The sequence below is a fragment of the Scyliorhinus canicula genome, chromosome 13 (assembly GCF_902713615.1).
Source record: "Scyliorhinus canicula chromosome 13, sScyCan1.1, whole genome shotgun sequence".
Classification (NCBI taxonomy): Eukaryota; Metazoa; Chordata; class Chondrichthyes; order Carcharhiniformes; family Scyliorhinidae; genus Scyliorhinus; species Scyliorhinus canicula.
Genome location: NC_052158.1, coordinates 136,319,373 through 136,344,197, shown reverse-complemented (window position 1 = coordinate 136,344,197; position 24,825 = coordinate 136,319,373). Strand labels below are relative to the sequence as shown.

At 50.3% G+C, this 24,825-nt stretch overlaps 1 protein-coding gene across 1 annotated transcript in view; it reads right to left on the bottom strand.

The window, feature by feature from the left end:
• Positions 1-769: 769 nt before the first annotated feature.
• The window catches only part of LOC119976361 (transmembrane protein 255B), a 109,834-nt gene continuing 85,778 nt past the window's right edge, over positions 770-24,825 (bottom strand). Inside the window, 4 exon segments of the mRNA XM_038816845.1 lie at positions 770-1,130; positions 4,969-5,100; positions 18,289-18,335; positions 18,338-18,447. Coding sequence (XP_038672773.1) covers positions 984-1,130; positions 4,969-5,100; positions 18,289-18,335; positions 18,338-18,447 — 436 coding nt within the window. The 3' untranslated portion in view covers positions 770-983.

The following is a 24,825-nucleotide window of genomic DNA, read 5'->3' as shown; positions in this document are numbered from 1 at the left end:
AGCTTTCGGAGCACTGCTCCTTCCTCACCTGAGGAAGCTAGTGTTTGAAACAAACCTGTTGGACTTTAACCTGGTGTTGTAAGACTTCTTACTGTAGTCAGTTGAAGGAAGAGGGAGATGGACAAGAGGCATGAGTTGGAGGAGCATTGAGCATTGGAGGGCTGCAGGAGATTATGAAGATCAGGAAGTGCAAGCCAACTGAAAGATTGAACATGATGAAAATGTTGGTAGACTAGGAGCCAATGTTCTGTACGACACTTTGTACTGTTCCTTACGGGCTGGAAGTCAGAGTAGCTGCAGGTTATAATTCCAAATAAGTGACAGGCATGTTATTCCATTCTGTCGCCTGATGAATTTAACTGGAATTATCTCTACTTTATACATGAGTTCTATTAAACAGCTATTATATTGAAATTGTATGATATAAATATTTACAATGATTTAATAAAAAGCAAATACATAACATTGTTTTATTTATCATATGTATGCCATAGTGATAACACGATGACTAAGTGACTAAGATACTATTGTAAGTGAGGTGATTGGGAGCCATTATATATCGCTATAGGTTACGGTCAACAAGAATAAAAATTGGGAGAGTGCTGCCGACTCACTATCATTACGACTGAGCTTAAGAGGAACTTCTTCACCCAAAGGGTTATGAATCTATGGAATTTCTTGCCCAGTGAAGCAGTTGAGGCTCCTTTATTAAATGTTTTTAAGACAAAGATAGTTTTTTGAAGAATAAAGGGATTAAGGGTTATGGTGTTCGGGCCGGAAAGTGGAGCTGAGTCCACAAAAGATCAGCCATGATCTCATTGAATGGCGGAGCAGGCTCGAGGGGCCAGATGGCCAACTCCTGCTCCTAATTCTTATCTGTTTTACACAATCAGGCAAGGTCTTGATCTCCCTCTTCAACTCTAATCTTTTTAAACCTCAGATCTGAAACTGAGGTAGTTTACACACAGGCAGACAATAAGTGTTCATATTGGATAACCCAGTGATTTTTCTGGCATCAAATTATATAATGGGGCAAATGGTGGAGGGTTGCTGTCCATCTTCGGCTGGTTAAGACTGCAGCAAGGCAGAGGTGCAGCCACTGGCATTGACATATAATGAACAGAGGGTATCTGAGGAGAGAGCGACAACAGTATTGATTAACACTTTGTATTTTTTTAATGTATATTTTTCAATAATGAATACATGTGTTGTGTTAAATGTGTTTTTATAACACAGGTTAATTTTTACTGACGTACATCCACCAGTGTATTTTCATCTCTGTAGTTACAAGCACTGAGAAAAGGATGTACGCGTGCTTGAAATTTCTTTGTTGATTTGTTTTGTTGATAACCAATTCCTTACAAGACACTGTTCTGTTACAGACTACAAAATGTGAACAATTCCTGCCTCATGTTACGTTGAAACAAGGGAACCTCCCCAGCTGATTTAATCTTGCTTGTAAATTCAGAGATAGGATGTGCATCCTAGTCCAACTGGATTTGTTTTCAGCTGATGTACCATAATAGTTCAGGAGCTGTTCGCTGTCAGTTCAATTATATATTAAAGCAGTGCAGCTGGAAATTGGAGAAAATAAGGCCAACAGTTCACTGTTGCATTAAGCTTGTTTGCATACATTTTTACTTAACACTTTTTCAGCCCTATTCTACAATTCTGCAGTTAATCTAGTTAAGCAATGGAAGATGGATTAAATGTCGACAAATACATGGTGATGTCTGTTTGATCAGGGGCAGGATTCCCCGCTTCGCAACGGCGGAAGTGAGAATCATGATTGGGCGGAGAATCGTGCGAAATGGAAAAAACCCGGCGCTGGATTCTCTGATCCCCGCCGCCGAAATTGCGGTTGGGGACGGAGCGGAGAATCCCCGATGACGACAAAATCGGGGGCGGTGCCGCTTTTGCGATGCTCCGCCCCCTGAATAGCACCGTACTCTAGGAGTACGCTGCGCGTTGTATCCACAGCCTCTTTACATTGGCTGAGGCCCGGCCCGCGATGCTCTGTCCCCGACCGGCCGAGTTCCCGATGGCGCGGGACTCTCATGGCCTCACCCGTTGGGAACTCAGCGTGGTGGTTGCAGACTCAGTCTGTTGAGGGGAGGGCCGATCCGTGGGCCGGGCGGGCATTATTCGGGGTTGGGGGCACTGTGGTGGGCCGGTCCGGAGCGCACGAGGTGGCCAAACGGGGGGACTATTTTTGCAGGCCGATCCACGGGCTGCGTCCACATAAAACACGGTGTGGCTGCAGACCCACCAATTCTGCAGACCGTATCGGCAGGTAGAGCTGGGAACGCTACACTGCTTGGCTGCTAGCATCCCACCCCCTGTAGCAGGGAATCGGTGGCCGTTTTGCACCAATTTTCCTGGTGTAAAACACCACCGTTTTCACGCCGGTGTGGGGACTTAGTCTCCAGAACGGAGAATCCAGCCCCGTTTTGTGCCTGGTGCCCATTCCGATGCCGTGCTCCAGTCCCCAGCTGGCAGCGGTATCGAGGTTTGCGGCCCGCACTCAGGGATTCATGCAAAATCATCATTTGCATGTATTTTATTATCATTGACGGCTTGGACACCTCATGTTCCAACCCTCCGCGATGCTCCGCTCCTCTTAAGCAGACGTTTCACGGGTGCGAATTGGTGCAAGTATTTACAAGCGGGGTCTGGACGCCACAGCTGCGGAGGAGAAACGGGAGGCTAAAAAAACTGAAAAAGCATCAAACATTGTCAGGCTTGATAGGGGTTGGCTGCCCAGGCCGGGGGTAGTAGTGAGGAACGATGTAGTGCCATGTCTTTGGACCTCGGGTGTCCCCCTCAGGATCGGTGTAGAACATAGAACATAGAACACTACAGCGCAGTACGGGCCCTTCGGCCCTCGATGTTGCGCCGACCTGTGAAACCATCTGAAGCCTATCTGACCTACACTATTCCATTTTCATCCATATGTCTATCCAGCGACCACTTAAATGCCCTTAAAGTTGGCGAGTCTACTACTGTTGCAGGCAAGGCGTTCCACACCCCTACTACTCTCTGAGTAAAGAAACTGCCTCTGACATCTGTCCTATATCTCTCACCCCTCAATTTAAAGCTATGTCCCCTCGTGTTGGTGTGTCCTGGCTCAGACCGCCATTGCTTCAGTATGTGTTTTAAATGCACCCCTTTGGTGCTACTTCCAGGCTTCTGGCTGCTCACACTGCTGAGTGCTGACTGTGGGGGCATCCAAATGGAGAAGTCTGGCCCATATTGGAAATGGTGAAATGCCATTGTAATGATACACTTTCACAGACATCGGCCGGGATTCTCCCCTACCCGGTGGGGCGGGGGGTCCCGGTGTAGCGGAGTGGCGCCAACCACTTAGGCGTCGGGCCTCCTCAAAGGTGCCGAATTCTCCGCACCTTTAGAGGCTAGGCCCACGCCGGAGGGGTTGGCACCACGCCAAAACCGGCGCCAACGACCTTTGACGCCCGCTGCCCGGCCTTCGCCGGTTCGCGCATGCGCCGGTGCGTCAGCGGCCATTGATGTCACCACCGGCGCATGCGCGGTAGGGGGTGTCTCTTCCGCCACCGCCATGGTGGAGGCCGTGGCGGCGGCGGAAGAAAATGTGTACCCCCACGGCACAGGCCCGCCCGCCGATCAGTGGGCCCCGATCGCGGGCCAGGCCACCGTGGGGGCGCCCCCCCGGGTCCGATCACCCCGTGCCCTCCCCCAGGACCCCGGGGGCCCGCTCGCGCAGCCAATCCTGCCGCCACCAGAGGTGGTTGAAACCACGTCGGCGGGATTGGCCTCTCAGCAGCGGGACCTCAGCCCATCGCGGGCCGGAGAATCACCGCAGGGGGCACGCCGAGCGTCGGGGCGTGATTCCCGCCCCAACCAGTTCCCGCGTAGCGGAGAATTCCGGCCACGGTGGGGGGCGGGATTTATGCCGGCCCCGGGCGATTCTCCGACCCTGCGGGGGGTCGGAGAAATTCGCCCATCATCTGTGAACCCAAAAAGATTTATTTTTTTAAATATAAATTTAGAGTACCCAATTCATTTTTTCCAATTAAGGGGCAATTTAGCATGTGGAATCCACCTACCTTGCACATCTTTGGGTTGTGGGGGCGAAACCCACGCAAACACGGGGAGAATGTGCAAAATCCACACGGACAGTGAGCCAGGGCCGGGATTCAAACCTGGGACCTCGGCGTCGTGAGACTGCAATGCTACCACTGCGCCACCGTGCTGCCCTAAAGGATTTATTAATAAACAGCAGCCTCATGGCTGCACCTGATTCCCTACATGTTGTGGTGATTGTAGATCTGAGTAGATGCAATACAACTGAGCAAGCACTAGAGGGAGCACGGGAGAGCTATATATACACAGGGACAGGAAGTGATGACACTTCACAGAAGGCAGAACTCGTAGCAGGACACAGACACACAAGCAGGCAGCATTTGAGGTTGCCGTAAGTTCAGCTCTGAAGAGAGAACAAATTCACAATAAAGCATCTTCTCCACCTTTGAGACTACGAGCTTTATTAAGACACGAGGAACAACACACATGTTTCTTGCCTAAGAGGGGACTCCACGCGCTGGGGTGATTCCCTGCTCTGGGTCCTAATTGGTCCACCAGGCCAGGTGACACTTAATCTGCTGTGTTTCCCTTAGAGGGACAATCATCACAGTCATATTTTGCAATGGGCTAGCATTGGAAGTCCAGGGAAGGGCATGGCCTATTTAAACTGATGTTAGTATCTGAAATGAAAAGGAAAAGAGTTCTTCACTGACTTTTTGCAGGCAATGACAAATTGTCACCAAAGCCAACGAATCCAACATGAGGAGAGAGTTAGAGAATTTAGTCAAAATTGAAAATTATTTCCATCTTTTTATGTATCACTGGTGGATACGTACTGGAATAATGTGCAACCTTATTTTTAAAAAGCATTAAAAAAAGACAACATATCTGAAGCACTGCGTCTACCTCTTGTTCTTGTTGGAGCAGAGGAGCTGTTGGAGATACTGAGGGCTGCGTCTGTGACTGCTCTTCTGCCTTATGTCTGGAGTTTTGAATATTGAAGAGCTGAAAACTACCATCAGGTCCAATGAGAGACTCCTTAAGGAAAACACAGAAAGAAAATTTCAAAGTTTTATCGGTAAGATAAACCTCACAACAATTATTGCGCTAGCCTAATAAGCACTTTATATATTCCAACTGAGTACAGTGTGGTAATTATTTGTTTGAAATGGCAATATTTCCTGAGAAATAGGTAACAAATGAATAAAAGATTTTACAAACAGGATGCGATAATATCAATTATTTCAAAGCACATAATATTATTGTAAGTGGCATGATCACATTGGCAATGATGCACAAATCACCCGACGTTCAGCTCCACAAAGCACCTACATCTTCACGCCCACTTCAATAATTAAAGCTGGCACCTGATTAAACAATTTCATCTGTAAATATTGTTATTTTCAGTGTTTTTGACCAATACGTTCCAATTCTTTAAAATTTAACTTATTCATACATCAGCATCTTTATATATAAATGAAATTCTATTTGCAGGCATGGCTCTTATGGAATCTGATTTAATTTATTCTGTGGTCAATGGCCTTGCCTCTGTATTGCTCCTGAAATGAGCTAAACAATTTAAAATGGCAGCAGGCGGGGTGGATAAATTGCCCCAAACTGTTTTTCGCCTTCTGGAGTTGACGTATCCTATCACAGTTGTCACTTGCTAACTTGTCAGGGATTAACGGATGAAATTTTGGTAACAACTGCAGACTAAGTGATGATGATATCACCATTCAAGCAAGCTGAGAAAAGCATAAAATGTGGGGAAGGTGCACTGACATGAACTTTAGATACCAGGGGGTGCAGGTTGCCTGAGATTTGGGGGGGCAGGGCTCCGCAGGTACAACATTTCTAGTTTGGTGGGGAGAGCGAAATCTGATCTGGCAAGGTGGGATGGTCTCCCTCTGTAATTGGCGGGTCGGATACAGGCGGTTAAAATTAATGTGCTGCTGATTTTCAATGCCTACTGATTTTCCTGCCAAAAGCATTTTGTAGAGAGATTAAAGGGATGATTACCTTGTTCCTATGGGGAGAGAAGGTGGCCAGAATTAAAAAGGTGCTACTACTGAGAAGAAGGCAGGCAGGGGGTTTGGGTCTTCCGAACCTGATGTATTATTACTGGGCGGCGAATGTGGAGAAGGTGCAGAGCTGGGTCAGAGGGGGTGACTCCCAATGGGTCAGAATGGAGGAGAGTTTGTGTAGGGGGTCGGGATTGAAGGCACTAGGGTCAGCACCACTCCCGCCTGCCCCGGGGAGATACTCGGGGTGTCCGGCACTAATAGCTTAGTTGAGAATTTGGAGGCAGTTTCGACAGCACTTCAGGTTGGGGGCAGGGTCAAGGGAAATACCGATTCGGGGAACCATAGATTTGAGCCATGGAAGTGGGATGGAAATTTACGGAGATGGGAGGAGAAAGGAATTAGAACACTAAAAGATTTATCTCTTGGGGGTCGTTTTGTGAGATTAAAGGAGCTGGGAGCAAAGTTTTGGCTGGAGCAGGGGGAGATATTTAGATACATGCAGGTTCGAGACTTTGCCAGAAAGGAAATACAGAGCTTCCCAGTAGAGCCGGCTTCCATATTGCTGGAGCAGGTGCTGACGACAGGGGGACTGGAGAAGGGGGTAATATCGGGGGCTACTTTGGAGGAGGAGAAGTCGCCACTACAAGGGATCAAAGCAAAGTGGGAGGAAGAGTCGGGAGAGGGTATGGAGGAGGGGTTCTGGTGTGAGGTGCTCCAGAGGGTAAACACCTCCATCTCGTGTGCGACGTTGGGACTGATACAGCTGAAGGTGGTGTACAGAGCACACCTTACAAGGGCAAGGATGAGCCGGCTCTTGGAGAAGTAGAAGCTGTGTGTGAATGTTGCGGGGGAGGCTCCGCAAACCACGTTCATATGTTTTGGTCCTGTCCAAAGCTGGAGGATTACTGGAAGGAGGTGTTTAGGGTAATCTCTAAAGTGGCGGACGTGAAACTGGACCCGGGCCCTCGGGAGGCCATATTCGGGGTGTCGGACCAGCCGGGGTTGGAAACGGACGCGGAGACAGATGTTGTAGCCTTCGCCTCGTTGATTGCCAGAAGGCGGATCCTGTTAGGGTGGAGATCAACCTCTCCACCCTGTGCCCTGGCGTGGCGGGGGGACCTGCTGGAATTCTTAACACTTGAAAAGGTCGTTCCGGTTGCGGCTATGACTAGCTAAGCCGCACATTTGGAAGCTCCTGCAACAAAGGTGTTTTTGGGCCAATTGGAGGGCCCCAACGGCGCTGAAAAAACGAATCCCGGTGGGGGAAGGTCCCCTGAGGAGAACTAGACCGATTTTATGGTCGGTACCCGGAGTGGAGCGGCAAGAAAAACGGCAGCAGCTCCCCAAAAAAAGCGGGGGAAGAAAATCAAAATGGCGGCCGGCGGTGCACCGGAGGAGTGGAAGAAATGGGCGGAGGAGCAGCAGGCCGCTCTCCTCCGTTTTTTCACGGAGATGAAAGTGGAACTCTTAGAGTCCATGAACGCGACGGCCACCAGGTTGGTGGGAGCCCAGGCGATCCAAGAGGCGTCGATTAAAGATCTGCAGCAGGAGATGGCCGCGAGGGAGGAGGAGGCCACAGTCATCGGGGCAAAGGTGGAGGTGCACGAGGCACTCCACATGAAGTGGCAGAGCCGCTTCGAGGAGCTGGACACTCGGATGAGGAGGAAAAATTTGAGGATCCTGGGCCTGGAAGAAGGCCTGGAGGGGTCGGATCTCCCGGGATATGTGGCGGAGATGTTGAGCTCCCTGATGGGGGAAGGGGCCGGTCCGGCGCCCCTGGAATTGGAAGAGGCATACCGGGTCATGGCCAGGAGGCCTAGGGCAAACGAGCCCCGAGGGCGGTGCTGGTGCGGTTCCAGTGGCTAAGTGATCGAGAGAAAGTCCTGAGGTGGGCTAAAAGGGAGAAAAGCAGCAAGTGGCAGAACTCGACGGTAAGGGTGTACCAGGACTGGAGTGCGGAGGTGGCAAAGCGGCGGGCCCGGTACAACCGGACAAAGGCGGTGCTACACGCGAAAAAGATCAAATTTGGAATGTTGCAACCGGCGCGCTTGTGGGTCACCTACAAGGACCAACATCATTATTTCGAGTCCCCAGAGGAGGCCTGGACCTTTGTACAAGAGGAAAAGTTGGACACGAACTAAAACCTGGGAGCACCGGCGGTCGTAGCCGCCGGGGGACTCTTGATTGTGCAAGTGGCCCTTTTCTTTTTCAGGCCAGGTCGGAACTGGGTAACAGTTTCGTGGAGTGTTTGGGGTGTTTTTTCTCGAACGGTTGACTTTTCTGAATATTTTGAAGGTTTCGAGTTGTTGGGTGTTTCTGTATATTTGTACTGTTGAAATCTCTATTGTGGGTCGTTGGCTTCTTATGGGGTGTTTTTTCCCGTTTCCAATTTCCCTTAGTTATTTACCCCTCTTACCCTTTGTCTTTGGGTGCTTGGGGGGGTTTTTTGTTCTTTTTTTTCTTTTCGGGTTATGGTTATCTGCGGTTATTTATACTGTTTGATGGAGGGTGATGGTTGGGCACACTGTTAGTTGATAGTTAGTTAATTATTTTGTTATTTAAGTATGTAGTTAAGTATTTATGTATTTAGTTGCCATTGGGTATTTGTATTTATATCGTTAAGTTGGGGAGACGGGACGGGGGGGGAGCGGGTTGATTATGCGGGTCTTTCTCGGGGGTTTTAAGGGGATCTTTCACGGGCGCAGATGGGGTGAACCGGGAGGAGTCGGAATGTGGCAGGAGCAGCCGGGTCAGCGGAGACCAGCTGACTCTCGGGAGTACGATGTGGGGTACATCGCGGCTAGGAGGGGTCCTAGCCAGGGGGGGGGGGGGGGGGGGGGGGGGGGGAGGGGGGGGGGGGACTGGGGGGGGGACACCGGGTTGCTGCTAGAAAGACCAGGGACGAGAAGGGGAGAGCCGGGGGGGGGGGGGGGGGGGGGGCCATCGCTATGGGAAGCGGGTCAGAAAAGAAGGGATGACCCGGGGCGAGCAAGGGACAAGACATGGCTAATCGACAGGGAGTAGGGACGGGTCGCTCTGCGACCCGATTGATCACGTGGAACGTAAGGGGGCTGAATGGGCCGGTCAAAAGATCAAGGGTCTTCTCACACCTGAAGGGACTGAAGGCTGATGTAGCAATGCTGCAGGAGACTCATTTGAGGGTAGCAGATCAGGTCCGCCTGAGAAGGGGGTGGGTGGGACAGGTGTTCCACTCAGGCTTGGATATCAAGAACCGGGGGGTGGCGATTTTGGTGGGAAAGAGAGTGTCGTTTGTGGCGGCAGAGGTGGTGGCAGACAAGGAGGGCAGGTACGTGATGGTGAGGGGTAGGCTGCAGGGAGAGAGTGTGGTACTGGTAAATGTGTATGCCCCGAACTGGGACGACGCGGGTTTTATGAGGCGCCTGCTGGGCCTCATCCCGGGACTGGAGGCAGGGGGCCTGATCATGGGAGGGGACTTTAATACGGTGTTAGACCCTGGGCTGGATAGATCGAGTTCCAGGACGAATAGGAGGCCGGCAGCGGCAGAGGTGTTAAGGGGGTTCATGGAGCAGATGGGAGGGGTAGACCCATGGAGATTTGGTAGGCCTAGGGCGAGGGAGTATTCTTTTTTCTCCCACGTCCACAGAGTGTACTCTAGGATCGATTTTTTCGTATTGAACAGGGGGCTGATACCGAGAGTGCAGGACACGGAGTACTCGGCCATTGCGATATCGGACCATGCACCACATTGGGTGGACGTGGACATGGGGGAGGCGCGGGACCAACGCCCGCTGTGGCGCCTGGATGTAGGGCTGTTGGCGGACGAAGAGGTGTGCAGAAGGGTGAGAACGGGCATTGAGAACTATCTGGGTACGAATGACACAGGTGAGGTGCAGGTGGGGACGGTCTGGGAGGCCTTGAAAGCAGTGATTAGAGGAGAGCTGATCTCCATAAGGGCACACAGAGAGAGGAAGGAGAGGCAGGAAAGGGAGAGGCTGGTGGGGGAGCTCCTAGAAGTAGATAGGAAATATGCGGCGGCGCCAGAGGAGGGGCTATTAAGGGAGCGGCGTAGCTTGCAGGCCAGGTTCGACCTACTGACCACTAGGAAGGCGGAAATGCAGTGGAGAAGGGCGCAGGGTGCGGCGTATGAGTACGGGGAAAAGGCGAGCAGGATGCTGGCACACCAGCTTCGTAAGCGAGATGCAGCCAGAGAGATTGGGGGAGTGAGAGAGAGGGGTGGGGATGTAGTGCAGAAGGGGCAAGAGGTGAATAGGGTCTTTAGGGACTTCTATAGGGAATTGTATAGGTCTGAACCGCCGAAGAGGAGAGGGGGAATGAAGAACTTTCTCGACAAATTGGGGTTCCCAAAGGTACAGGAGGAGCTGGTGGAAGGGTTGGGGGCGCCGATAGAGCTGCAGGAGCTAATTAAAGGGATAGGCCAGATGCAGGCGGGGAAGGCGCCGGGGCCGGATGGGTTCCCGGTGGAGTTTTACAGGAAATTTGTGGACTTGGTGGGTCCAGTGCTGGTGCGAGCCTTCAATGAGGCGCGCGAGGGGGGGGTTCTGCCTCCAACAATGTCGCAGGCCCTGATCTCCTTGATTTTGAAGCGGGACAAGGACCCGGTCCAGTGCGGGTCCTACAGGCCTATCTCCCTCTTAAATGTAGATGCCAAGCTGTTAGCAAAGGTCCTGGCAACCAGGATAGAGGACTGTGTGCCAGGGGTAGTCCATGAAGACCAGACGGGGTTCGTGAAGGGACGCCAACTTAACACAAATGTCCGGAGATTGTTAAATGTGATTATGATGCCAGCAGTGGAAGGGGAGGCGGAGATAGTGGTAGCGCTGGACGCGGAGAAGGCATTTGACAGGGTGGAGTGGGAATACTTGTGGGAGACGTTGGAAAGGTTTGGGTTTGGGGAGGGATTTATCAAGTGGGTAAAACTGCTCTATTCAGCTCCGATGGCAAGTGTGGTAACAAACGGGAGGAGGTCAGAATATTTTGGGCTCCATCGAGGTACTAGGCAGGGATGTCCCCTATCTCCCTTACTCTTTGCATTAGCGATTGAGCCGTTGGCGATGGCACTGAGGGGTTCAGGGGGGTGGAGAGGACTGACAAGGGGAGGGGAGGAACATCGGGTCTCGCTCTATGCGGATGATTTGTTGTTGTATGTGGCAGACCCGGAGGGGGGAATGCCGGAGGTAATGGGGATACTAGCGGAGTTCGGGGACTTTTCGGGATATAAATTAAATCTGGGGAAAAGTGAGGTCTTTGTAATACACCCGGGAGACCAAGGGGAGGGAATTGGGAGGCTCCCCTTCAAAAGAGCAGTTAAAAGTTTTAGGTATTTGGGGGTGCAGGTGGCAAAGAACTGGGGGACCCTACACAAGTTGAACTTTTCCAGACTGGTGGAGCAGATGGAGGAGGAGTTTAAGAGGTGGGACATGGTGCCGCTGTCGCTAGCAGGGAGGGTGCAGTCAGTTAAAATGACGGTCCTCCCGAGGTTCTTGTTTTTGTTCCAGTGTCTGCCCATCTTCCTCCCCAGGGCCTTTTTCAAGAAGGTAACGAGTAGTATCATGGGGTATGTGTGGGCACATGGCACCCCGAGAGTTAGAAGGGTCTTTTTGGAGCGGAGTAGGGATAGTGGAGGGCTGGCGTTACCCAACCTTTCAGGATATTACTGGGCGGCAAATACATCGATGGTACGAAAGTGGATGATGGAAGGGGAGGGGGCAGCCTGGAAGCGCATGGAGAGGGCGTCCTGCGGCAACATAAGCTTAGGGGCACTGGTAACGGCACCATGGCCGCTCCCTCCCACGAGGTATACCACGAGCCCGGTGGTGGCGGCCACCCTCAAGATCTGGGGGCAGTGGAGGCGACACAGGGGGGAAGTGGGAGGTCTGATAGGGGCACCACTAAGAGGGAACCACAGATTTGCGCCGGGAAACACAGGAGGGGGATTCCAGAGCTGGCAGAGGGCGGGTATTAGACAACTGAGGGACTTGTTTATAGAGGGGAGGTTTGCGAGCCTGGGAGAGCTGGAGGAGAAATTTGGGCTCCCCCCGGGGAACACGTTCAGGTACCTCCAAGTGAAGGCATTTGCCAGACGACAGGTAGCGGGGTTCCCCGCGCTCCCCGACAGGGGGGTGAGTGATAGGGTGCTATCAGGGGTCTGGGTCGGGGAGGGGAAGATCTCGGACATCTATAAGATTATGCAGGAGGTGGAGGAGGTACCAGTAGAGGAGCTGAAAGATAAGTGGGAGTTAGAGCTGGGGGAACAGATAGAGGACGGGACATGGGCAGACGCCCTGGAGAGGGTTAACTCGTCGTCGTCATGTGCGAGACTAAGTCTCATTCAATTTAAGGTACTGCATAGAGCCCACATGACGGGGACAAGGATGAGTCGGTTTTTTCGGGGGTGAAGACAGGTGTATTAGATGTTCGGGAAGCCCTGCGAATCATGCACATATGTTTTGGGCATGTCCGGCACTGGAGGAGTTCTGGAAGGGGGTGGCAGGGACGGTGTCGAGAGTGGTGGGGTCCAGGGTCAAGCCAGGATGGGGACTTGCGATCTTCGGGGTTGGGGTGGAACCGGGGGTACAGGAGGCGAGGGAGGCTGGAATATTAGCCTTTGCGTCCTTGGTGGCTCGGAGGAGGATCCTGATTCAGTGGAGGGACGAAAGGCCTCCGAGTGTTAACACCTGGTTAAACGACATGGCAAACTTCATCCAATTGGAAAGGATCAAATTCGCCCTGAGAGGGTCGGTGCAGGGGTTTTCCAGGCGATGGCAACCCTTCCTAGACCTCTTGGATCAGAGATAGAAACTGAGGCCATGACAGCAGCAACCCGGGAGGGGAGGGGAGGGCGGGGGAGGGGGGGAGGGGGGGGGGGGGGAGGGGGGACAACGACGAAGGAAGTACGGTAGCGGCGGTGGCACGGGCAAGGCCTGCCCGAGGACGCTGCTAGAAATGATAAGTTGGTCTGACTGTCGGTTCGCCGGCGGGGGGGGGGGGGGGGGGGGGGGTTTTTTTTTTTTTTCTTTTTCTTGTTAAGTAGGGGGGTTTGACTTTGTTTTGTTATAATTTAAATGTAAATGTAGGGGGGGTTAAAATGTTTGTATTTTGAAAAATTCAATAAAAATTATTTAAAAAAAAAAAAAACACTTGAAAAGGTCAAATTTGAACTGAGGGGAAGGATGGAGGGGTTCTACAATTCATGGGTGTTATTCATTATGCACTTGCGAGAATTAGATCACATCGAACATTGAGGGGGTTGGGGGCTGGGAGGGTTGGGGGGAGGGGGACTGTGTGTGTTAATGGCGACTATGGGTGATTCCTGATTCCTTTTTGTCATTTGTTTATGTTAACATGCGGGATAATGTCTGGGATTTGGTGGGAGGATGGGAGCGTTATTATTGATATGGGGATTGACATTACATTCGTTACTGATTATTGTTTATTGTCGGGTGTACATTTGGAAGAAAATGTGAAAAAGGAGAATAAAAAAATGTTTTTTTTTAAAGTTGATGCAGTGCATCTTCACCACAGCCACTGTGCAGAGGTAGTGGAAGGAATGAATGTTTAAGGTGGTGGATCAGGTCCTATCAATTGGGTTACTTTGACCTGGATGGTGTTGAGCTTGTTCGATGTTGGAGCTGCACTGATTATGGAGAATATTCTGCCACTTGTGTGTTATGCCACAAGACCTGTGTCTTATAGATGGTGCACAGGCTTTGGGAAGTCAGGAGCTGAGTTACATGGGCAGAATTCTGAGTCTCTGTCCTACTTTTGTAGCCAGATATAGCACTTGGGGCGAAGGGGACAAAGGGGGGGAAGGAGAGATTAGGCTATTGAGTTGGATGATCAGCCATGATCATATTAAATGGCGGAGCAGGCTCGAAGGGCCAAAAGGCCTCCTCCTGCTCCTATTTTCGATATTTTTGTGGTTGGCTGGTCCAGTTTCTGATCAATTCTCAGGATGTTAATGGTGGGATAATTCAGCAATGGTAATGTCATTGAATATCAAGGGGATGTGGTTAAATTCCCTCTTGAAGGAGATGGTCATTGTCTGCCACTTGTGTGGTGTTAATATTACTTGTCACTTACCAACCCAAGTCTGAATGTTGTCCAGGTCTTGCTGCATGTGGGAATGGACTGGTTCAATATCTGATGATTTGCAAATAGCACTCAGCTCTTTGCAATCCTCAACGAATTTCCCCACTCTGATTTTATGATGGAGGGAAGGTCATTAATGAAGCAGCTGAAGATGGGGAGGTAGTGGTGTAGTGGTATTGTCACTGGGCTGGTGATCCAGAGACCCATGGTAATAATCTGGGGAGCAGGGTTCGAATCCCACCATGGCAGATGGTGGAGATTGAATCCAGTAAATATCGGGAGTTAAAAGTCTAATGATGACCATAAAACCATTGTCAATTGCTGTAAAAACCCAGCTAGTTCACTAATGCCCTTTAGGGAAGGAAATCTGCCAACCTTACCCAGTCTGACCTACATGGACTCCAGATCCAATGTGGGTGACTTCTAAGTCCACTGAAATGGCCTATTCAAACTGCTACAAAGTCAATAAAAATAAAAGGAAAGAAATACAACGGACAACCCGGCATTGACTTTAGGCACTGGAAATGGCAACAGCCGACCCAGCATAGTCCTCTTTACTAACAACTGGGAACCTGTGCCAATGGAGAGCTGTCTCACAGGCTAGTCACACAACAGCCTGACATAGTCATACTGTCAGAATCACACCTTACAGATAACGTCCCAAACACCAGTATCACCATGCCAGGGTATGTCCTGTCCAACTTGGAGGAAGCACTGAGGGTGGAAAGTGCACAGAATGTACTCTGGGGGACTTCAATTTTCTTCACCAAGAGTGGCTCGGTGTTTATTATTGTCACAATTAGGCTTACATTAACAATGCAATGAAGTTACTGTGAAAATCCTCTGGTTGCCACACTCTGGCACCTGTTCGGGTATTCAGAATGTTCAATTCACCTAATAGCACTTGTTTCGGGACTTGTAGGAGAAAACAGGAGCGCCTGGAGGAAACCCACGCAGACACTGGGAGAATGTGCAGACTCCAACTGACCAAGCTTGCATAACTGATAGACTGGGTCTGCGAGAGGTGGTGAGGTAAAACATACTAGACCTCATCCTCACCAACCTGCATGCCGCAGATGCATCTGTCCATGTCAGTATCGGTAGGAGTGACCACTGCACATCCTTGTGGAGACAAAGTCCCATCTTCACAGTGAGGATGCCCTCCATTGTGTTGTGTGACACTACCAATATGCCAAATGGGATAGATTCAGAATAGATCTAGCAAGTGAAGACTGGTTATTCATGAGGCGCTGTGGGACATCAGCAGCAGCAGAATTGTACTCAGCCACAATCTGCAACGTCATGGCCTAGCATATCCCCCACTCTACCATTACCACCAAGCCAGGGGATCAACCCTGGTTCAATGAAGAGTGCAGGAGGGCAGGCCAGGAGCAACACCAGGCATACCGGAAAATGAGGTGTCAACCTGGTGAAGCTACAACACGGGACTACCTGCATGCCAAACAACATAAGCAGCAAGTAATAGACAGAGATAAACGATCCCACAAACAAGGGGTCAGATCTAATCTCTACAGTCCTGCCACATCCAGTCGTGAATGGTGGTGGACAATTAAACAAGTCATTGGAGGAGGAGGCCCCACAAATAGCCCCATCCTCAATGAAAGAAGAGCCCAGCACATATGTGCAAAAGACAAGGCTGAGGTATTCGCAATAATCTTCAGCCAGAAGTGCCGAGTGGATGATCTATCTCAGTCTCCTCCAGAGATCCCCAGCATCACAGATGTCAGTCTTCAGCCAATGCAATTCACTCCACGTGATATTAAGAAACGGCTGAAGGCATTGGGCGTAGCAAAGGCTATGGACACTGACAATATCCCGGCAATATTACTGAAGACTTGTGCTCCAGAACTTGCCGTACCCCTAGCCAAGCTATTCCAGTAAAGCTACAACACTGTTATCTACCTGGCAATGTGGAAAATTGCCAAGGTGTGTCCTATACATAAAAACAGGACAAATCCAACCCAGCCAATTACCACGCATGTCAGTCTAATCTTAATCATCAGTAAATTGATGGAAGAGGTCTTCAAAAGTGCTATTAAGCAGCACTTATTTAGCAATAATCTGTACACTGTCGGTTTGGGTTCCACCAGGGTCACTCAGCTCCTGTCGTCATTACAGCCTTGGTTCAAACATGGACAAAAGAGCTGAATGCCAGTGGTGAGGTGAGAGTGACATCAAGGCAGCATTTGATCGATTATGGCATCAAGGAGCCCTAGTAAAACTGGAGTCAATGGGAATCGGGGGGAAAACTCTCCGCTGGTTGGAGTCTTACCTGACTGTAATGGCCTCCAATTAGCATTATTGGTTGGCCAATTGGAGTATGAGCTCCCTCAATGATAGCTCATTGAGGGGGCTTATATAAGCACCTGTGTAGGCTTTGTGATCCAGTCTAAAGTTGACTGGAATGCTAGCAGCACTGTTGGAGCTGCTCTTGTATATAGTTATTGGCAATAAATATTGGTGTGGTGACGGGACTCCTGCCTCCTGTGGATCATTACACTGACACAATGGAAGATAGTTGTGGTGGTTGGAGGTCACTCATCTCAATCCTGGGACAACATTGCAGGAGTTCCCCAACCTAATCAATGACCTTCCTTCTAACATAAAGTCAGATGTGGGAGTGCTCGCTTGCTGATTGCACATTCCTCAGACTCCTCAGATACTAAAGCCGTCCATATCTCAGTACAGCAAGTTCTGGGCAATATCCAAGCAGAGGTTGACAAGTGGCAACTAATATTCATGTCATATAAGTGTCAGTCAATGGCCATCTCCAACAATCCAGAATCTGGTTGAGAATCCATTTAGGGCAGCATGGTGGCACAGTGGTTAGCACTGCTGCCTCAAAGCGCCAAGGACCTGGATTCTATTCCTGCCTTGCGTCACTGTCTGTGTGGAGTTTGCACATTCTCCTCGTGTCTGCATGGGTTTCCTCTGGGTGCTCCGGTTTCCTCCCACATTCCAAAGGTGTGCAGGTTAGGTGGACTGATCATGCTAACTTGCCCTGAAGTGTTCAAAAGGTTAGGTGGGGTTATTGGGTTACAGGGATAGATAGGGTGGGTCATGGGCCTAGGTAGGGTGTTCTTTGGGATGGACAGTGCAGGCACGATGGGCTGACTGGCCTCCTTCTCCACTGTAGTGATTCTATTCTATGACTCAATGACATAAGATGATAAAAGGTGAAAATGAAATAAAATGAAAGTCGCTTATTGTCACAAGTAGGCTTCAAATGACGTTACTGTGAAAAGCCCCTAATGGAGCTTTTTGACAAAGTATTGACAAAGTTGACATAAAAAGCAATGCTTTCTCTTGTGGGGCAATCTAGAACGAGAAATCATAGTTTTAGGATAAGGGGTTGCAGATTTAAAACAGGGATGAGGAAAAATTACTTCACTACCCAAGTACTGAGTTGCTGGGACATTGAGTTAATTAAGGAGGAGATGGATAGATTTTTAATGAATGATGGGTTGAAGGGTTATGGAGAATGGGCAGGATGGTGTTGAGGCCGAGAGGAGATCAGTCACGATCATATTGAATGGCAGAGTGGGCTCGAGGGGCTGAATTGCCAACTCCTGCTCACAGTTCTTATGGTCAGTCCTGTATTGTAGTTTCATCAGGTTCACACCTCATGTTTAGAAATGCTGTTCCTGACATGCTCTCCTGCACTCCTCATAGAACCATTGTTTGTCCTTTGGCTTGATGGCAATGGCAGAGTGAGGGATATGCTGGGCCCATGAGGATACAGATTGATGATGAACGCAATTCGCTGCTGCTGACGGCTCACAGTCCCACATGAATGGCCAGTTTTGAGCCACTGGATCAGTTCTCAGTCCACCCATTTAGCATGGCAGAGGTGCTGAACAATATGATAGAGGGAGCAAATGGGACGTAATCTAAGGAAATACAAGATGCAGCATAATTGTGAGTTCTGTCCTCATACTTGTGTTATATGTTTACACAGATATATAAGGGCGTCAGAAAGTCTAAACATGCATCCCATAAATACATTGACCACCAACTGACCGAACCTGAATGAAGAAAAGCACCCATTATTGAAATTCTGATAATTCTTGGCAATTTTACATTGTCTTACCATGCTTTTAAAATTACCAAGAACGGCAGCGGTGATAATTCCCAAATAAAGGCCGCCACATTGAGCATGGTTACCAGCCAAATCATGATGTATACAGACTGAACCTCTTGGCAACTCTTCACTCCAACAAACTCGAAGTAATGGTTCAAATAATCACCACTGTAGAAAGAAAAGTACATAACTGATTAATGATTTTCTACCAAATATGAGTTGACTAATATCTGGGGCGGGCTTTTCTGTTGGCAGATGCCGAGATTGGGCGGAGAATCGGTTCCTACGCTGAAATTGAGGCGGGCACTGATTTGATGCCAAATCGCAGTTCTCATCTACCTCAACAGAGGCGTCAATGTGTCCGGAATGCATGTACAGTAAACACCGTTTGCATATCGTTAGCGGACCTGACCCAGTATTCCCCGGGGCCTCCGCCTCCAATGGGCCGAGTTCCCGACAGCGTGGTTCACTAGTGTTTTAAAAATCGTGAAACCGGCGGCGTGGCTGAGAAGAGGCAGGACACAGAGGGGTGTGATTGTGGGATGCCAGGCCGGAGGACACTGGTCGGGCTGGCTGGGGTGGGGGTGAGTGACCAGGGAATGGGCTGTGCGGGCCGGGTGAACCTGAACAGGACTGGGGCAGTGTCCAGGCATGGGCCGCCATTGCCGCAGCCTGCAAGGCAGCCATTTTGCTGCGCACCCCACTGACCACCCACCTTGGCCCCTAGTTCTACAGAGTGACACCGACATTATGGGTGCCACCACATCCGCATCCCACCCTCCACCAACCAGCTGCCACCCACCAGCGGGGCATCAGATAGCCCACTCAAGGGCAGTGCCTACTGTAGCCAGGTCAGCCAGCCATGGCAGCCGGTATAGGTGCAAGGTGGGGGTTCTGCCGCCCTTCGGGTGGGGAGGGGGTTCAAGTTACGGATGCGTGGGACACGGTTAGTGCAAGGGGCACAGTGTTGCCTACTCACCCTGGCCACCCTGAGGAGGTTGTACAGTTTTTTACGGCATTGCTGGCTGGTCCATATGGCGTTGCTCACGGCACTAACCACCTCTGCCAGCTACGTCCAGGCATGGCGGATCGCTGGCAGCCTCTTTCCTGGACCGGGGCACAGGGTCAACGGCCTCGCCTCCACGGCGTCCAGGAGAGTGTCCAGCTCGGCGTCTGTGAATGGGGGGGGGGGGGTTGCTTTCCTCGTTGCCATCTTGTTGGCTGGGAGTGAAGTGTGTATATGTGGTTGCAGCTTGTCAGCCTACTGAGTCTTGGACCATTTCTCATTGGAATCGTTGTTTTCCACGTGCCGCCGGTAATAGCCCCTTGACATCAGTCCAGGTGTGGTGCCAGTTTTGCTGTCATGGAACTGTGCCAGCGCCAACACTTAGTGCTGGATTCTCCGATTGCCGACACCAAAATCGCATTCGCCGATTGGTCGGAAAATCCCTTTTGATGCCAAAATCGAGGTCGGCACCTGTTTTTGGATGCTCCGCCCCCTCCAAAACAGCATAATCGGTGAGTGTACTGCACACCGTTGGGACAGCCTCAAATTCCTGACGGCATAGATCACTTGTGGTGTGAGGTTTCGTCAATCTCGCGTGGCGGCTGCAGACTGTGTCCAGCGCCATCACAGTCCCGGGTGGGAGTTGTTCCGCTGGCCGGGGGTGCTTCGGTGGGGGCTGGCGGGACTGGTTGGGGGGGGGGGGGGTTACAGCGGGGCACTATCTGGCAGGCCGGGTCCGCGTGCAGTCGGCGCCAAGCTGTACAGTGTGACCGCTGCAGGTCGCCGCCATGTGCATGCGAGGCCACGGACCCGATAATTCTCCATCCGTTCCGCAGGAAAGCTGCGGGTTTTACGTGGCTCAGCTGCTGGCCCCCCACCAGGCGGAGCATCAGTGCGGCGGCGGCACCAGCTTTTTGGTCGTAATATTACACAGTTATGAGGGATTTTGACAGAGAAAGTTGGAGGAAACTGTTTCCAAAGACAGGAGATTGGTGACCACGGGAAAATATTGGGAAATCCTTTAGAGATACTCTTACTCAGTGAGCTGTCATGATCCTGTGTCACAGAAAATAACCATAGGTGTGCGTTGCTTTAAATGTGGTGGAAACAGGTTCAAAAATAGCTTTTTAAAAAATAAATTTAAAGTGCCCCATTCTGTTTTGTTTCCAATTAAGGAACAATGTAGCATGGCTAATCCACCTATCCTGCACATCTTTGGGTTGTGGGGGTGAAACCCACGCAGACACAGAATGTGCAAACTTCACACGGACAATGACCCGGGCCGAAATCGAACCTGGGTCCTTGCCGTCATGAGGCAGTAGTGCTGTCAGAGAGATCTAGATGTACAGGTCCACAGGTCACGGAAAGGGGCAACACAGGTGGAGAATGTAGTCAAGAAGGCATACGGCATGCTTGCCTTCATTGACCAGGATGTTGCCTGGTATGGAGGGCATTAGCTATGAGGAGCGGTTGAATAAACTCGGTTTGTTCTCACTGGAATGATGGAGGTTGAGGGGCAACCTGAGAGAGGTCTGCAAAAGTATGAGTGGCTTAGACAGAGTGGATAGTCAGAGGCTTTTCCCCAGGGTAGAAGGATCAATTACTAGGGGGCATAGGTTTAAGGTGCGAGGGGCAAGGTTTAGAGGAGATGTGCGAGGCAATTTTTTACACAGAGGGTAGTGGGTGCCTGGAACTCGCTGCCGGCGAGGTGGTGGAAGCAGGGACGAAAGTGACATTTAAGGGGGATCTTGACAAATACATGAATAGGATGGGAATAGAGGGATACGGACCCAGGGTGTAGAAGATTTTAGTTTTGACGTGAAGCATGGTCGGCACAGGCTTGGAGGACCGAAGGGCCTGTTCCTGTGCTGTACTTTTCTTTGTTATTTGTTCTTTGTTCTTTGCTAACCACTGTGCCACCGTGCCGCCCAATAATAGCTTTTAAAAGGCTACTGAATTCACAATTTAAAAAGGAAAAGACAATGCAGGACTATGGGGAAAGATCTAAGGCGGGATTCTCCGTCTGTTCCCAGTAGCAGGATTCTCCGTCTGTTCCCGGCAGCAGGATTCTCCGTCCGTTCCCGGCAGCGGGATTCTCCGTCCGTTCCCGGCAGCGGGATTCTCCATCCGTTCCCGGCAGCGGGATTCTCCGTCCGTTCCCTGCAGCGGGATTCTCCGTCCGTTCCCAGCAGCGGGATTCTCCGTCCGTTCCCGGCAGCAGGATTCTCTGTCCGTTCCCGGCAGCGGGATTCTCCGTCCGTTAAGGCAGCGGGATTTTCTGTCCGTTCCCGGCAGCGGGATTCTCCGTCCATTCCCGGCAGCGGGATTCTCCGTCTGTTCCCGGCAGCGGGATTCTCCGTCCGTTCCCAGCAGCGGGATTCTCCGTCCATTCCCGGCAGCGGGATTCTCCGTCCGTTCCCGGCAGCAGGATTCTCTGTCCGTTCCCGGCAGCGGGATTCTCCGTCCGTTAAGGCAGCGGGATTTTCTGTCCGTTCCCGGCAGCGGGATTCTCCGTCCATTCCCGGCAGCGGGATTTTCCGTCTGTTCCCGGCAGCGGGATTCTCCGTCCGTTCCCGGCAGCGGGATTCTCGTCCTGACTAGTAGCAGTAGCGGGGCCGACTCGCAAAGGAGAACCCCGGCCGCAATTGGTAGCTTCTTAAGTGAGTCAGCACTGAGACGATAATCTGAATGGCCTTTCTGTGCTGTATGATTCTCTGAAACTATGAATGTGTTCTCTGCCTGACCAGGTTCCACATGTATGCTAGCAATTGTCACTCGATCCAACCAGCCATTCCTGTGGCTTCACTTAGTGTGTTAGCTAACTTAACATCTGTTCATGTCAACTTGATGACAGTTTTATTATGTGAACTCATATTAATGAGGAAATTGATGCAAATTACTCAAGTTATTTTGTACAGGACCTGCGCGGCCAGCAGTGGGAGGAAGAGTTCCACCAGTGTGGGGTTTCTCAAAGGTGCGAAAACTGAATGTATTCTTGTTATGACTGTTATGTATTCTTGTTAGGACTGTCCACTACTGGTAGCATGTTATGTTCCTCGCGTTTTTCTCCAAGATAGCCAAAGTTGAAATGTTGACAAAGAACATAAAGGTATATATTTAAATCAAAACTAGTTTACTTTACACTACTTAAATTGGTTTGCACACCCTACTGAGTAACAGTTAACAAAATAATAGTATTGACTCCATGATACAGTAATTATCTCTCTAATATGTAACCTACTCTCTAACTCAACCTCACACAATCTTTCTACATCAACTTCTCGACCAGCTTCTCCCAAAATGCCTAGAGACGCAGCCTTTTATAAGACTACTCAGTGATGCCATCCACTGTTGATATACATGAACATCATCTTGTTAACCCTTTACTCTCCTTAGATTATATATCTATTAAATGTCTACCTTTGTTTAGTGGCAGGTTTTAACTTCCCTCTGTATTTCTCCACTCGACCTAGCCATGGATAAAAGGCCATGACTCGTTTAAAGTGACTCTATTGTGCTTGAATTTTAACTCCTCTGGATAAAACAGGTATTACCTGCTGGATAGTTTGACAAAATAGAATGAAAAGTATCGGAACCTCAACAACAGTTAACATGTTGGAAAACATCATGATTTGTTTTGAGGCTTCAAATCAACTTTTGTTCAGCTTACAGTCGGGCCTAAGGGGACCTGGCGCAGGGGTTTTACTGGTCACCTGCAGGTTGGAAAGCAGGGGGTTCGATCCACAAATTAGGGCACCGTATCGTCTTTCGTGTGAAGAAGTGCTTCTTGACATCGTCCCGGAATGACCTAGCTCCAATTATGCGTTATATTCTTTGGAAGAAGACCTGGAATGAAGTGTTCCATTTATCAAAGAGGCTGATTTAAACTTCGTTCCTCCAGGATAATGGGAATCAAGACTCCACCACTAGCTCCTGTCCATCGCAATCTCTTTTGTTGCAGTCCAGATAGTATCACACTGTGTGAGTAAATATTGAATCTTCAGAGTGGCACATCGGCTTTAAAAGCCAAACTATATAATGTGCGCAGCTGCCAGTAAGTCAGATAAGCAGTATAAAATGCAGACACAGACAGCAAGACCGGCTTCTCAGAGATCAGGGTGCCATTTTGAAGGGTGTCCAGATCCCGTGAGGGTCCACCACACCCCCACCTACAGACATTGAGACCTCCTGCAGACATGATCAACACCCCCAGTCCTCAACTCTGGAGGGCGAACCCCCCCGCTCTCCCCCCCCCCCCCCCCCCCCCCCATACCCCCACATCACTAAAGGTCTGCACGATTCCAACCACCACCACCAACCACCAAGGCATGAGGGTGACCTGGCCCCACACCCATGCATTTTTGTGGGCATCAGCGCATCGCACCCCCCCCCCCCCCACCACAAGTGCGTGCACCCCATTATTGTAAACTGAGGACCCCCCACACCTTAAGGGCCCCCCTTTCAGTCCTCCCCCTTCGCTCCCCCCACCTTTCATAACCCTAAATGAGCCATACGATTATCTGGATCACGCCCTCGCTGGGCTTAGCAGATCGGTTGTATTGCACTTGGCTCAGAGCGAAACCCATTTTGGGCCTCTCCCAAATGGGAACGGCGCCGAGAGCAATGGAGTGGGAAAATTGCACAATTGCCGCTTGATGGTGTTGGATGCCCAGACCGTGTAGAGCTGCTGGAAGACTGATGTGGCTTTGCCAATTATTGTGTGGATTACCCTCCCTGGGGATGTTGTTTTCTAGGTCGGTGATGGAAAGGCCTTGTTGTCATCCAGTCATCATTGCCTTGGTCTTCTCTCAGCTGTTGCCTAAACTGGCCTTGGCACCACCACTCTCAAGTCTGGTGGTCAGGTCTTGGAGCGTGCACGATTCTTCAGCCAGCAGGGTGATGTCTGTAAAACCCATATCTGTCGACTGTTGGTGCTGCTAAAGTCTGCACTCGTCATTACCTTCCTCGTAATGAGGTGCTGATGTAAGATTGGACCACCAACTTGTGTTCGGCAAGATCTATCTGAAGAAGGGAACAACCACAATGTCACAACAATCATTTGCAACCGAGAACCTGAAGGTGAAGGATACTTAGGTCAGTTTGCAGCTGTGCTTCTTTAACAGATTCAAAATACTAATGAGGTTGGGCAATTTACATTGAAAAACAGTGGGAACTCCTCAAAAGCGGGATTAAGGAGTGTGCAGAAATCACCATGGAGGAGAGGAACCAAAAAAGAATGATGGTTCACTGACCCAGTGTGGAAGTTGATTAATTAAAGAAACCTGGTGAAGATAAGAGGGATCAGGAAAAGAACATTGAGCATTGAGAAGAACAGAAGACTGGATGAAGCCATGAAGAAGAGATGTATGAGAGACAGATGGATAGAGTTTAAAAGCCAGGAGGCAGAATAAGCAGCAAATCAGAATGACACCAAGCGGCTGTACAGGATTGTTTGGGAACTGATTGATGCAAGAAGTAATACCACTGTACCAATCCAGGGTAAGGATGGCAAGATGCTATTGACAAGACGAGGAGCAGGA